Raw genomic sequence first — 14,883 nt, forward strand, 5'->3', positions numbered from 1 at the left:
GCATAAAGGACTCTGGTCACCATGGAACAGTTTCAAACTGCATCCATTTCTGGAATTGCAGTAGCATCAACGGGGCTCTTAGTACTGATGCTGGGACTTTTGGTGCTAGCACCAACATTTTCCCTACCAACGTCTTTGGCACCTCCCACTCTAGTGCTGTCTGTTTCCAACGTGGTGCTCATAGAATCATAGAATATCAGGGTTGAAAGGGACCTCAGGAGGTCATCTAGTCCAACCCCCTGCTCAAAGCAGGACCAATCCCCAGACAGATTTTTACCCCAGTTCCATAATGTCATGGTACTGACTTTCTTGGCACAGAGATTCACGATACCAAGTGACCTCATGGTATCGGTGTTTCCTGAGTCACCACTGTTAACATCTGGAGTGAGGGTACCACTCTGAACTGACTGCTGGATTGATATTGATACTGAGTGTTTCCGGGGCACAGATGAGGGAACTCCTTATAGCACACCAAGGGACACCTAGAAAAACTTCACTAGCCCTCAGGCGCACTCCTCTGAAGCTGACAAGAAGGGTAGAGGAGCCTGTCCTGGATACTCCCGAAGATCTTAGTCTGCTTAAAACCCATACACATCTGATAGAGATTCTAGGTCCCATTAACTATCACAGGCAAAGGAGATCTGTAGAAAGACAGTCCTCTTGGTATTGCCCCCCCTTCCCCACCTTTGCCCTTTTCTCCTTCCTCCTGTGGCTCCCAACCCTGGCCATATTGGACCCCATGGGGGTTACACCCAGCAAGGAGACTCTCCTCAAAAGCTTTTTCTCGGGGCAGGGCCTAGTCTCCAGTAAAATCCCTTAGTGTGCAACATCATCATCAGCCCCCAGGGCCTCACATTGAGCCTCAGCAACAACCACCGCCATCTGATGAACATTAATAGATAGCAGAACTCATCCCAGCTGCTGTCTCTTCTTCATTGCCTGATGAAGCTGTGGCTCCTGGACTTCCTCCTATCCTGACAATTATAAAGCTTTTTGAGGACTTTCTGCATAGGATGGCAGATGCTCTGGAAATCCCTGTGGAGATTGTACAGGTGAAGTCATATAAGCTTTTGCGAATTCTTTGCTCCTTCGTGCTGGAGAGGTTGGCTAAGGCAATCAGAGATCCTGCTGGAGCCAGCACAATGTCTGTGGCAGACACCATAATCAATTCCACTTACATCCAAGAGAGCTGACAAATAGTATCAGGGCCCTGTCTGTAACACAAAGCAGAAAAGTCTGCCCAAGACTGATGTATGCAGCTAAGTGCAAAAGATTTGTATTTAGGCAATGCTACAGCACCTCTCTCCTTTGGAGAATCTGATCCTCTGTGTTCTGGACTATTTGTTATTTTTCAAGAACTCTGGATTATCTGTTGTTTATATCCGAGTGCACCTCGCAGCAGTTTCAGCCCATCATATTCCAGTCCCGAGTGACATAAGATTCTCACACTCAACAGTAGCTAAATTCCTCAAGGGCCTAATTCATGCTTTTCTTCCAGTACAGGAGCTCCCTCCTCCCTCAGATCTCAATGTAGTTTTAGCTAGGTATTGATATGTCCACCTTAGCATCATGCTATCGATACCATCTTTGAGTAAAAACCGCCTTTTTACTAGCGATCACATCAGCTCAAAGGGTAGAGGAGAAGCAGGCAGTCATGACAGACACTGTCTTCAACAAGGACAAAGACCCCATCCAAATTTTTTTTTTACCTAAAGTGATCTCAGACTTTGAGTAAAAACAGGCTCCCTGCCTGCCTTGGCTCCACGTGACTTCCGGACGCAGCGGCATGTCCCCACTCCGGCTCCTAGGCATAGGGGCAGCCAGGGGGCTCCACATGCTGTCCCCGCCCCAAGTGCCAGTTCTGTAGCTCCCATTGGCTGGGAACCACAGCCAATGGGAGCTGCGGGGGCAGTGCCTGTGGACAGGGCAGCACACAGAGCCGCCTGGCCACGCCTCCGCATAGGAGCCGGAGGGGGGACATGCCACTGCTTCTGGGACCTGTTTGAGGTAAGCGCCACCCGGAGCCTGCGCCCCAACCTCCTGATCCCCCTCCCTTCCTCTGAGCCCCTCGATAACAGCCTGGAGCAGCCTCCTTCACCCCAAACCCCTCATCCCCAGCACCACCCCAGAGCCTGCACCCCCAGCCGGAGCTCTCTTCCCCCCAACACCCGTGCGCCAACCCCCTGCCCCAGTCCTGATCCCCCTCTGAACCCCTTGGTCCCAGCCCGGAGCACCCTCCTGCACCTCTAGCCCCACCCCAGAGCCTGCACCCCAGCCGGAGCCCCCACACCCCCAACACCCTGCCCCAGCCCTGATCCCCCATCCGCACTCCGAACCCCTCATACCCAGCCTGAAGCATCCTCCTACACCACAAGCCCCTCATCCCCAGAGCCTGCACCCCCAGCCAGACCCTCACACCCCCCGCACCCCAACCCCCGTCCCAGCCCGAAGCCCCCTCCTGCGCTCCAAATCCTTTATCTCTGGCCCCACCCTGGAGCTCGCACCCCTTCCTGCACCCTAGCCCCCTCAACCAGCCCAGTGAAAATGAGTGAATGTGTGAGGGTGGGGAGAACAAGCGACAGAGGGAGGGGGGGATGGAGTGAGCAGGGGGGGTGGGACCTCGGAGGAAGGGTGGGGCAGGGGGCGGAGCAAGGGTGTTCGGTTTTGTGAGAGTATAAAGTTGGCAGCCTAGTCAGGTCAGAGCTCATTTGACTAGAACACAGGTGCTGATAGATGTTTGGTTGCGTGTGTGTGTGTGTGTTCACTCTGTATGCTGCCCCAGCTTTTTGTAGATAGCGGAGATAGCAGACTTTATTGAACTGCCCAATCAATCCACAGACTCAGTTTTCAGAGAAGGAACTTGCTCAGGTTTGTTGCTGACGAAGCACGGTGCTAATGCCCCGGCTCAGTGGTTACAGGGATACTAACACATGTATGCTTGTGCCAATGGATTGGCTCAGTTAGTGGCGGGACTGTCCACTATCCCCTTGGGCAGACAGAGACGCTTCCTTTGATGCTTCATTTTATACAGCAATACAAACAAGTTATGTATTGCCCTTCTGACATGGGTTGTTACCACCCATTACCGTGTACATGTTGGTTAGATCACAACATCTCTATCCATCATCCGAGGTCAATGTGTTCCTCTTCTCTATGGGGAATGTGTTTGTATCAATCTGGTATTGGGGTTTTCTGGTACTACCTTTCTGGAACGTGTTTGCCTGAGTGTTGTGTCTAGCACTTCTTAGGAATGTATGTTTCTGCACCGTCAGCCCTGTTCTTGCTAGATTCTGTGAGCAGGGCTTGCCTCTTGCTCACAGCCTGACTTTGCTTTATATCAGCAAAGTTTTGACCACTAGTTCAGGCCTCAAGCCTCTGATACAAGGCCTTATATCTCAGGCTCTCTTTCTACTACAACAGGCAGCATCTGTGGCTTCTTTGAGAAGTGCAGCCATCTCTGAAATTTGAAGGATGGCTACCTTGGCATCAATAACATACATTTATAGAATACTGTTCCCTTGTAGGGGCATCGTGCTTGTTTTGGCAGAGCTGTCTTACAGTCACTGTTTGGATAGACTCCAAGCACCCACCTCCTACACATCAGGTCACTGCTGAGAGTCATCAGAAGTGGAATACATATGGGCAAGTCCCTCAAAAAAAAACAACGGTAACTTACAGTAACTGTGGTTCTTTGAGATGTGTTGGTCACATCTTTCATGACCTATGCTCCTTCCCTGCTACTATGGAAATAACACCTGAATTATGTATTGGCAAAGGAACTGAGGGATGGTTGGCCCTGCCCTGCCCTTAATGTCCTCCAGTGGGGGGAGGGTGCAAGGACATTCAGAGCACAGACATGGCCCCAATGGATACAGCTGGCCAGAAAACTGCAATCTCAAGCGCAAGGGGCATGTGCAGACAGAGGACAATATATGTAGATGACACATCACTAAAAACCACAGTTACTGTAAGGTAAATTACCATTCTTTCCCAACAGGTACAGATTCTGTTGATAATCAAAAGAAGCCTGTAAATGGAATTTATTCATGCTACTCATTTTTTCCTTTTAGTGTTATGAAGCATATAATGTCTCTGCCTCCCTTATTTTAAATAATATCTAAACTTTTGTTTCTAAATGCTTTGATAGCTGTCAAGGAACCCGCTGAGTGAGCAGAAGAGTCCCAATGTCATGGGACTGCACTGCCTTTCCATAAACTGAGCATTTTCAGGACTATTTACATTTCCTTTCTGGTTTCTTGGGTTTCTTCATGGAAGAGCTAAAAATGCACTAACTGGAGGTTGGAGAATATTTTAGATAGGTACAGGAGACAAAGGGTCCTGCACTGCCCCCTGTGCAACGCAAAGCAAAAGTGGGGAACTGGTGGGAGGACATAGTGCCCAGATGAGCACAAAAATACCTGTGTGTGATATGGATAGAAGGCTAGTAAGCATGGATAAACCTGAGACAGTGCCGGGATATAACATTTGCAGGGAGCCATTTTGTTGATCCATGTGTGCCACTCATTTTCCATCAAGAAAAGTCACCACTAAGGTTTCAGCATCTCTGCTGAGAGACCCACCACCAACCAACCGAGAGCTTCATTGTGATCACTCATTATTGCTCAAGATTTTGCATGATTTGCATAGTGTCCTGCTGCTTCTAAACGTGTTTGCTCTAAGCATGTGGATTGGCACGATATTGAAATGAAGATGAATGCTGGTCACCAAGGGCCAGGTTCTCCAGTCCACTAAGTTCACCTTCCAGCTCCTATATGAAGCAAAGTGAATTTAAGATGACCAGTGATTCCTCCTGGAGAACTCTTCCACTCCACATAGGGGAACTCTCTACTCATGTAAAGTGGCGGTGGCACAGTAGTCACCTCCTACAAATAAGCAACGTCTCTGGCTATGGAAAAGGGACTGTATCAGGAGTGGGATAGGGGATAGTGGTACAAAACTCCACTATCCCCTATAACTAGGGCCCTACCAACTTCATAGTCTACTTCAGTCAATTTCATAGTCATGGGATTTTTAAAATAGTCAATTTCATGGTTTCAGATGTTTACATCTGAAATTTCATGGTGTTGTAATCCTGGAGGGGAGGGGGGGACACAAAGCACTTGTGGGGCCGGGGGGGGTGTGTCGAGGGATTGCCACCTTCACTTCTGTGCTGCCGAGCTTCCGGCAGCCGGGGGAAGTACCCAGAGGTGGGTCTGATTTCCCCCTCCCCACCTCCCCTCCTGGGGTGGCTGTGCAGGGGAAGAGGAAGTCCTGTCCCTCCCCAGCCTGGCTGGGACTAGCAGCTAGGAGCCCCCGGCTGGGGGAAGATCAGACCCATTTCTGGGAGCCTCTCCCAGCTGCAGGAAGCTCCACGGCTGCTGCCTTCAGAACCCAGCTCTGAAGGCAGTGCAGTGGCGGAGCTTCCTGCAGCTGAGGGGGGCAGGGGAGGTGGGTCAGATCTCCCCCAGAGAGTGGTCGTGGAGGGGAAGAGGAAGTCCCATCCTTCCCCAGCCCTGCTGGGACTAGCAGCTGGAGCCTGGTGCTTGGTAGGAGCTGGATTTCATGGGGAAGATCTGATATCATGGTCCGTGGCACATTTTTCATGGCTGTGAATTTGGTAAGACTCTACTGATAACGCAGTGGTATAAGCTCCATTAGCCAGGCTGGCCATAGTGGTGAATTGGGACCCAAGTGCTTTAGATAGGACACTGCAGTATAATGGAATCCTACTATCTAGCTCACTTGTACTGAGCAAATGGTTACAGTGAGGGATGCCATGATGAGCATGTAAGGAAACCCATAATACCAGCGTTTGAGCAATCACTTAACAGAGCACCTGGCAGCTGTCCAGTTATGCAGCTGTCATTTTGGCAATCTAATAACTATTTCAGACGTAGGATTACAGCGTTAACTTCCTTCACATTCTTAATGGAGGCCAATTTTGAATCTGTTAACCATGACAGAGGCTTCTTAAAAGTAGTGTTAGATCGGTTAAAAATCCCACCAAAAATAGTTCACTCCTAAGGATGGAGTGTGAATGTGATTTTGTGGAATGTGCAAGGAGCAGAGCATTCATTCCTTTGTCAAAAGGAATTCTGCACTTATGTTGAATATAATCGACCAGGACTCCTGAATTCCTAGGAGGGTGGTTTCATTCTTGTCAACACCAATATTTTGTTCAGAAGAGAATGAACACTTTGAAAAATTCAAACTTTTTTATAACCATTATAAAAAAAATTTATAAAAAGTTGAGTAGAAATGACCATCTGGGTTTCCTTACACAGCTGCGCCACTACATCTCATTCCTGACTGATAGTCTTGGGCCTGCCAATAGAGGCAGATTTTGTGGTGAGATTAGAATGAAAGGCCCCAGATTCCTTGTGCCCAAAAATGGCACAAGAACACAGGCCTCCAACATTTGTAAGGCTGATGAATTAACCCACTGGGCCACCTAGCGTCCTGGACACTTTGTTTTGCTTTGTCATGAAATTTAATTCTTGGATCATACTGACTTGATCAGTGGATTTCATCGGTCTGCCTAGCCTTAGTGTTTACAGAAGATGCCGAGCAAAAGGCCAGTTTGTGCTAAGAATGCATCATCTCTGGAGTACTGCCAAATAACACATTTGTCACTTACTTTATGCCATTTGTCTTAGCACACTATGCTGAGATGTCCCGACCTCTCAAGTAAGCAGAAATTTAACAAGTTGTTTAATTTGTTTTGTTTTGTTTGCACTTCCCAGGAGCCAATATCTTCCTTACCTCATCAGGACTGATTAAGCTGGGAGACTTTGGTTGCTCAGTAAAATTAAAGAACAACACACAGACAATGCCTGGAGAAGTGAACAGTACTCTGGGGACTGCAGGTGAGGAAGAACGTGCTAAAATGCTGAAATGTTATGAACACGTTTAGCTCTGACTAGTGAAACCTTCTGTCGAAAGACAATGCTGGGGACAAATTTGAATGGAGCTTGGTGTGACCTTATCGGGGAGGGGTGCCTGGGGCAACTTTAACTGATAGAGTGTACATAGAGAGGAAGGCCCCAAGTATAGCACAACAAACAAAAGTTTAAACGGAACAAAAGATGTATATAGCTTCTGAAAACTCACTCCTATTCAGAGGAAAGTGGACAGAGCTGTACTGTTCTCTTTGACTCGATAAACATCAAATCATCGTTGTCATACTTTCTATTCTTGGCACATTGATTTTTTGCATCACTAAACACGATAGCCTAAATTAAGACCAGGGGTAAGTAGCTGCAACTCTGTGGAAGTCACAATTACATCAGCACTGAATTTGGTTCAGTGTATTGAATATGGGCTCAATCCTTTGTGTGAACTCCCACTGAGTACATCTGGAGGACTTGGATTTAATTGGGTTACTGAATTCTAGAGAGGTAAGACTGCATCTGCACAGGAAGAGTGTGTAACTACATTTCATAGGAGTGTCCCCTTTTTTTCTATTGAAGAAGATACCTTCCTCTGCCCCCTTATGGAAATGGCATAGGGTTCTTTTGCACTGGTGTTGAATTTTTTTTTAAGCAAAGGAAAATAACTGAAAAAATATGTACCATTTCAGTCCTGTTAACTATTATACTTAAAAACATTTATGCTGGGACTATTTCAGAGAACTCAAGAAGCCAGTAAATGACATCCTAGAACAGAAAGGAATAACCCGTGGTAATTGACTGCAGATGTATTGAAAAGCATTTGATTGCTCAGTTTAATCACTTTATTTAGGTACATTCTGTTCCTTCTGTTGTATAAATTGACGCCACCATATGTGTTGTTTCAAAGCATACATGGCACCTGAGGTAATTACTAGAGCTAAAGGAGAAGGGCATGGCCGTGCAGCAGACATCTGGAGTCTGGGTTGTGTTGTAATAGAGATGGTTACTGGCAAGGTAAGAACATTTCACATACCAGACTGGTTCAGAATGCTCTATAATACAGGCTCAGCTATTTGTAAAAGAGGCTGGTGCAATCCTCCTCATTGAACAGCGTAAAATGGATATTCATTTATTAGTTGGCATCCCCCAAAGAAAAATCAAGTTTGCAGACTTGTATACATTTTTATTTCCAATGACTAAGACTGACTTGGTGTGGCAGGGAGGTTGTCGAATCTCCATCATTGGAGATTTTTAAGACCAGGTTAGACAAACACCTGTCAGGGATGGTCTAGATAATACTTAGTTCTGCCATGAGTGCAGGGGACTGGACTAGATAATCTCTCGAGGTCTCTTCCAGTCCAGTGATTCTATGATACATTAACATTTTGGGATGGAAGAGTCGTTTGTTTGTGGACCTAGAGCAAGGGAGATTTGTGTTCCTTGGGTCTAAATGTTTAATAACTTCTTGACCATAGCATTTTCTCCTCCCCTTGCGTAATTTTTGGGGTATGTGTCATCATTGGGGTATGTCCTGCAATCATTTCAAGACTTTCACTATTGGCTAACAGACCCATTTACCAAACCTTGCATTCAGCAATTTTATTATTTGTTGCAGAGACCCTGGCATGAATACGAGCACAACTTTCAGATCATGTATAAAGTGGGGATGGGTCATAAGCCTCCTATACCTGAAAGGGTAAGCCCAGAAGGAAAAGACTTCCTTTCTCACTGCCTGGAAAGTGATCCAAAGATGAGATGGACAGCTAGCCAGCTCCTTGATCATCCATTTGTCAAGGTTTGTCAAGTTGATTTAGTGCCAGGATCGTAGTAGATAGGAATGAGAGAGATGTAAATTCATTGAATGCATGTACAACTGTAGGGCATTGTCTCCTGATAGTGAAAATGTTAAGTCAGTACTAGACAGAACACAAGAAGTAACAAATTTTAAAACACACGTGGTTTGCAGGCACTATCCAATATCTGAATGAAAAGATCTTCAGTTATTTTCATAGCTAATAATTTAGGTTGGTACATACTTTCTTAAAGGAGTGTGGCTGCAGCAAACTTACACTGGTGTCTCTACATCTTATAGTACACTTTCATCATTGAGTCTGAAGGGCTGTTACTAACTTAGGTGTCAAGGTTGCTTTATTCTGTGTCTATCTTTAAATTTGAAAAACACCTTATGAGAATTTAGTGGTAGTACCAGCTGTGCTGTTAATGGAAGTCATACCTAAAACTTTAGAGAGTACATTTACAATGACAGTCCATTCCCTCGCAATTTAAATTTTTTATGCCCGAGAACTATATATGACAGGGTTTAAGTTTTATTTAATGACTACTTTCTAGGTTTTTTTTTTCTAGTGGTTGGGATTAGTTTTCAAGCACCTGAAATGGAAGTGCCCTGTCCATTTCAAAGACTATGTTGTTCAGTGGGATGTAGATTTTGTTTGGTTCATAAAAGATTGGAACAGCTTATATAAATGTTTTAAAAGATCTTTAAATAATGAAAAAAGTTATTATTCAATTTAAAATGTATTCATAAAATCAGAAAAAAGACAAAACAGGCCATCTGTCCTCCTCAGCCACTGTTCGAATTAACTTAAAAAGCTTGCAAAGTCAACATGTATAATCCACACATTCTGGCTGCTTTCCCTTGGTCGTCTTGTAGGCTGCCTGGCTCTATGGAGGAACACCGTTTGTCTTACCAAATTAGAGTAATGCAATTGGATCAGTCATGTCAGCAGAAAGCACTTGTATTCATGGGAAAGTTTTTTGATGGGTGGGGATAGCATACAGAGGCATTAACTTGTATCATATTATCAATGAGAAAAAGAGAGGGCGTTAAACTGTAAAAACACTATCCACAGTGTGTGGTAAGAAGGTGACCTACTGATTTCTTTACTGCAGTCTGTACAAATTAGACTCCTTTTAATTGCTGACTTAGTGTCTTGTGTCCTCCTTTCACAGGTTTGCACAGATGAAGAATGAAGTTACTCAATATGTGGCCTCTTGTACTCTGGCGAAGTATCTGCTAATCACTACTGTATGTAATATTTACATAAAGACTGTACTAAGAAACAGTATAAAATTTTAACTTACCATGACTGAAGACTGCACAAGTGACAAGCGTCACTTTTACTGCTGCTCCTGTATGTTTTACTTGACACATGTTGCTCATGTGACAGTGTCTGCAAGTTTAAAGAAGCTGCATGTTTCAGTGAAAGTGCCATTACTACTGTATATGGACCATTACCTTTTTGTTCTTCTTTCTTTAAATGTTTCTCATTTAAGTGAGAACTGTAATGTTAATATGTAGTATTTTTGGACTTTCTAGGTTCGAAAAAAGTTGTAGTGTTATCAGGCGTTCTGGACCTTGTTTTTTAAATCTCCTATTTGAGTGCACTGACTGTGAACTTTTACTCTGTTTTTTTGCCCAGCTTCAGATTTGTTATGCAAAAGGCTGATTAATGAAATTACAAAAAAAGTTTCTCAATAAATGGTTTATTTTAGGAAGTTTTTTGGGCGGTTCTCTCTTCGTTGTTGAAGATACAAATATGTATCACAAACCCAAGACATTTTGGGATAAAAACAGCCACTCTGAAGCATTTGAAAGGCAACAAAGCTTGGACTGAAGTTATTCTGAAATCAGCCTTCTGTGCCAGTGAGGTCTTCTGGATAAGTTACAAATGCCTGTTGAGTTCATCACTATGCAAGCAATGGTAAGAGTATTGAAGATTTTTACCACTCATGCGGCTTGTCAAAGTAGTATGACCTGTTCAATGGTTACAACTTTATTTAATATGGCCAGTGCATTTTTGCAAATACACAGCATCTGCAGTGAGGAAAAAATACTAGAGCTTTTGGCACAAATCACATAGGTGTTGATCCTACGTTGTGGTGCATGTAAAGTCTCTAATCTGAACCTGAAATGGCACTGACTGACTTGTACCCTCTCTGGCTAATCTTCCCAGAGGCAGCAACAGCTCCCCTTGAACGTGTCTGCAGATCAGGATAGTGGAACAGCCTTCATCTTATATGTAGGCTTACGCCCTAGCTATGTAGAAGGGAAATTTAGATGACACCAAGCAGGGCCTACAGCTGTAACAGCCACCAACTCCTAGAACATACTTATGATGGCCAGCAAGAAATATAGAATGCTGATCAATGTTAGGAAAACAAAGCAAGATAGGTACACAGCTAGATCTCAATCATCAAGTGGTGAAATAAGTGAATAGTTTTCCCTATTTAGGGAGATGAAAAATCAAGAGCTGGATAGACCTTGCAATGTTGTCAAATTAGACTACACATCTGTGTTCATATCAACGCTCCTGTGGGGCTGAATACTTCCACTAGATACAGAGCGTTTGAGCATTGGTGGTGCTGCATAATTAGAAGTGTGAACAATGAGGTGATCACAATGACCCCACATAAGAGAATATCTTTCTGCAGACCCAGGGCATTAATCAGGCAAGATTGCATATAAACACAAGGAAAGAAAGATCCAACTTTGTTAGAAACATGTCCAGAGGCACTAGCATCCAAGATGGAGTGGATGTTTTACAAGTCTGTTGCAGCTGTGGAATATGGAAGTTCTGAGGGTAGTCAACAGCTAGAGTGGAGATGTCACCTGAAAAAGACCACCTCAAAGGTTTTCCTAACAGTTCTGAAACATTTCTCCACAACAAACCAACTAGGGCTATGAAAAGTTCAGTTTGGCTGCTCTTCTTCCTTGAGTGTGATACAGGAGGTAGAGTTCTACATTCTTTAATCTGCTCTTTAGACAAAAAAAGCCAGTTATGTAACCTAATTTAAAAAAACCCTCCACATTTGCCAATCAAATATAAACATTTCAATCCAGCACCACTGGCCTGTTTAAAAGGTATATCAGAGTTTGGGGGTGTTTTCACTATGACTGGTTAAGAGCACCAGACTTCACCATAGAAATGGATACTTCTTACAAGCAATGGGATAGCCTATAAAGGCACAGTATCCACATGAAGCTCATATAGGTGTTTTGAGAAACACAACAAAAACATTTTATTTTCCTTCCCAATCTGTTGCAGATATGGAATGAAGGAAAATATGAAGCAACCCTCAGATTGTGTGGGTTTGGTATCAGTTGCATTAAAAATTCCCTGCATTTCAAAAGACAAGTTTTGCACTTAACTCTTTATTTTTTGTATAAACAAACTTCAGGCTACTTTTGTTAAGGCCATTGTGAAACATACAGTTGCTCAAGGGAGGGGAAGTAAACACTGGTGTCTAACAAGACAATAGGTCATTCTTTTAATACAATAAACCAGTCTCTACTTTTGGCAAGTACCTTTTACAGGCATTCCAACAAAGCCACAAGCGGTACAATTCTGATTTCAGAAACAAGGGCAGGATAATCACTTAAATTTATGTAGAGCTTTGGAAGGTCCAATCCTACATTCCTTGTACATCCAAAATTCCCAGTTAAATCAGTGGGACTCCTGGGAGTGCATGGAATGAAAGACAGGATTTAAGTGCTTTAGCCTAATCTAAATTCTCTTTCAGAATAATTGGTATGTACTAAAACATTCCACAATTAAACATTTTTTCATATTAACATTAAAATAAATACAAGGGCTGTGTGCCTCTGACCTAATACACATTTGTGTTCAGCAGCGAGCCCTAGTTGAAAAAGACACTCCCACTACTTTACCAAACCATACACTTTGTGCTCCAGTAAGATGGCTTGAACAGAGTTTTCCCTTGCTGCCCTCACTTTCAAAATGACAGGGACAGGCTGTGCAGCATTATGGGTGGTGCTTGTGAGTCTCCTTAATGTCGAGCCATGCCATAGGGGGTTTCTGTACAGGACTGTATTGGGCTGTGCTTCTCCCTTGGTGGAGTGTTCCAGTTGGTACTGGGGCAAAAGCATGCCAGCAGCCTCTATTCTCAGTATCTCCACAGCAGTTACTCCATTTTATATGTAGAAAAGGCCTAAGGAAGCCTGCAGTCATGTGATCTTTGTACACCCAAAATTCACCTTCACTTCACTGAATATTGTGAGCCTGGAAAGAATGCAAGCATAGACCCTATCCTTAGCAGTGAGTTTAAAAGACCCTGTCCCTATACTACTCAGAGCTATTCAAGGCTGTGGGGGCATGAAACCCTGAAGTCTTACCCATTATATAGACCAGTAAAGTGAGCAAAATCAATCTGCCTCAGACATTCAGATTCCTGCTTCAGACTGCACATTTTTCTAACAGCCATGAGTTTCAAACCCATTCCCTGCAACTGCCCCTCCACTAAGAAAGTAGCACTACCCCCACTCATATTACGATAGAAATATTCATCTCTGCTTTCTTAAAAGTAACATTTGAACTACTGAACAGCAAATACCTCATGCATAGAGTTCTTTGCATTGTTAGCCCTGTTTCTTTGAGTATTCCACTGCACTCTTTTACCATCTGGTACAAATAAAACTGCTTGAGAGGCTTTCACCAGATTCCCTTTAGAAAGTGTGTGTGTGGAGGGGATCTCAGCAGTAAATGTCACTGTCTAATACAGATAGGAGCTGTGGCTTGGTGAAATGCACTATGCCCAAATCTAGGAGAAAAAAGAGAATAGTGACCTTCAGGTATTCATTGGTTGCAAAAAACTTTTTAATCAGGAAATTTCCACAGGTTATGATGTTTAAAAACCAAGATGGCACAAAGGCAGCAGAGCTAGGATATAAAAGCAAGCCTAGCTTAATGAAGGACAGAATTCTTTCCAAAGGGCAAGGGCCTGGAATCACTACAGTCAGTAAGGTTGTCTCAGTGGAAACTAGATCAACTCCATCGGGCTCTGAAATGCAAGGCATGCCTAGAAAAAAAATAAAACCTAAGGAAATCATCTAGCTTCAAGGTTATCTTAAGCTGCACCCTCTGAGGCTAAGTGTAGTTATTTCTCCGAAGAGACAAAAGCAAATGATTCCCTAACCTTGTTTTGTTGAAGGACATACAGATGTCTTTCTTTCCTACCACTGCATGAAGGCCTATATGTATAAGTATTTTATAAGCTAAAAATAAATTTACCTCTCCCAAACTGTAAACAGTATTCAGTCTAATCATTGCATACATCAGTGCTCTGAAGTTAATCCAAAACTGCTTAGCAATTTTAAGGAATGGTGATGTGCTAGGTACATCTGTCATGTCTAAACACCACACCCATGTTCAAAATTCACTGGGCCAAATTCTACCACCAGTTCCATCACAAAGACCCCAATCTTGCAGGGTGTGCTGGCGGGACAGACCCTCATACTCAGTCCCATTCAAGTTAATGGGTGCAGGGACTGAGTGAATCTCATTGTACAATTAGGACCTCAAGTGGAATAGCTCTACTGAAACCTATTTTCTGCAGTGGACCTGGTTCAATTTGACATTTCTCTAATTGAGCAAAGTATATTGAAACAATAGATTATGGTCATGAAACTGATAACATGATCTAGACATACAAAATTTCCATTTTAATTTTCTCATACAACCATTTACGATCCATTTCTTAGAGCATGTTGAGAAAAACTTGTATCCCCCCCAGCCAACTGTTAATTCCCATGTGGACCTATAATATATCACTAGAGGTTTTTTCTTCCAAATGTAAGACACTTCATATGAAAACCAACAAACAAAAGGCCAACCTGTTTTGAAGAGGTGAGATGCAGAACACCCTTCAGCAAGTCTGAAATCTAGCCCCAGCCCCAAGGAAACAAAATGGGAGCACAAATTCAGATACGCGCCCCCCCCCACCCCCTCACTTGAAAGAACATGATGTGCAAGTAAAGAGTTTTCAGAAGTTGCATTTGTTCCCTCTGTATTGAAGCAGTCTCTGGAGATATTACATTTGTTTCTGCTTGTTGTCATTGTTGCCGTAGGTAGAACCCTTATTAATTTCAGTCACCCCTATCATCCATCGAACACCAACAGAAGCTGGAGAGAGAAGAAAAAAAAATTACATAAAACTTGACTGCCACCAGGGAGCG

At 43.7% G+C, this 14,883-nt stretch overlaps 2 protein-coding genes across 36 annotated transcripts in view; one reads left to right on the forward strand and one right to left on the reverse strand.

The window, feature by feature from the left end:
- The window catches only part of MAP3K4 (mitogen-activated protein kinase kinase kinase 4), a 135,810-nt gene extending 125,404 nt beyond the window's left edge, over nt 1–10,406 (forward strand). For 19 of the 23 annotated variants that reach the window (XR_010600131.1, XR_010600127.1, XR_010600129.1 and 16 more), the window contains 4 exons: nt 6,744–6,866; nt 7,798–7,904; nt 8,506–8,685; nt 9,861–10,406. Coding sequence is in view for 14 of the 23 variants with exons in the window: in XM_024101657.3 (XP_023957425.2) it covers nt 6,744–6,866; nt 7,798–7,904; nt 8,506–8,685; nt 9,861–9,881 (431 nt within the window). In the remaining 9 variants the exon portion in view is untranslated. The remainder of the gene's footprint in view (nt 1–6,743; nt 6,867–7,797; nt 7,905–8,505; nt 8,686–9,860) is intronic. The other 4 variants (XR_010600132.1, XR_010600126.1, XR_006172375.2 and 1 more) reach the window with 2 other exon arrangements.
- Nucleotides 10,407–12,047: 1,641 nt separating this feature from the next.
- Nucleotides 12,048–14,883, reverse strand: part of AGPAT4 (1-acylglycerol-3-phosphate O-acyltransferase 4) — a 183,453-nt gene continuing 180,617 nt past the window's right edge. For all 13 annotated transcript variants that reach the window (XR_010600134.1, XR_010600137.1, XR_010600136.1 and 10 more), the window contains one exon: nt 12,048–14,830. Coding sequence is in view for 8 of the 13 variants with exons in the window: in XM_065590394.1 (XP_065446466.1) it covers nt 14,739–14,830 (92 nt within the window). In the remaining 5 variants the exon portion in view is untranslated. The remainder of the gene's footprint in view (nt 14,831–14,883) is intronic.

The sequence above is a fragment of the Chrysemys picta genome, chromosome 3 (genome assembly GCF_011386835.1).
Source record: "Chrysemys picta bellii isolate R12L10 chromosome 3, ASM1138683v2, whole genome shotgun sequence".
NCBI classification, from domain to species: domain Eukaryota; kingdom Metazoa; phylum Chordata; order Testudines; family Emydidae; genus Chrysemys; species Chrysemys picta.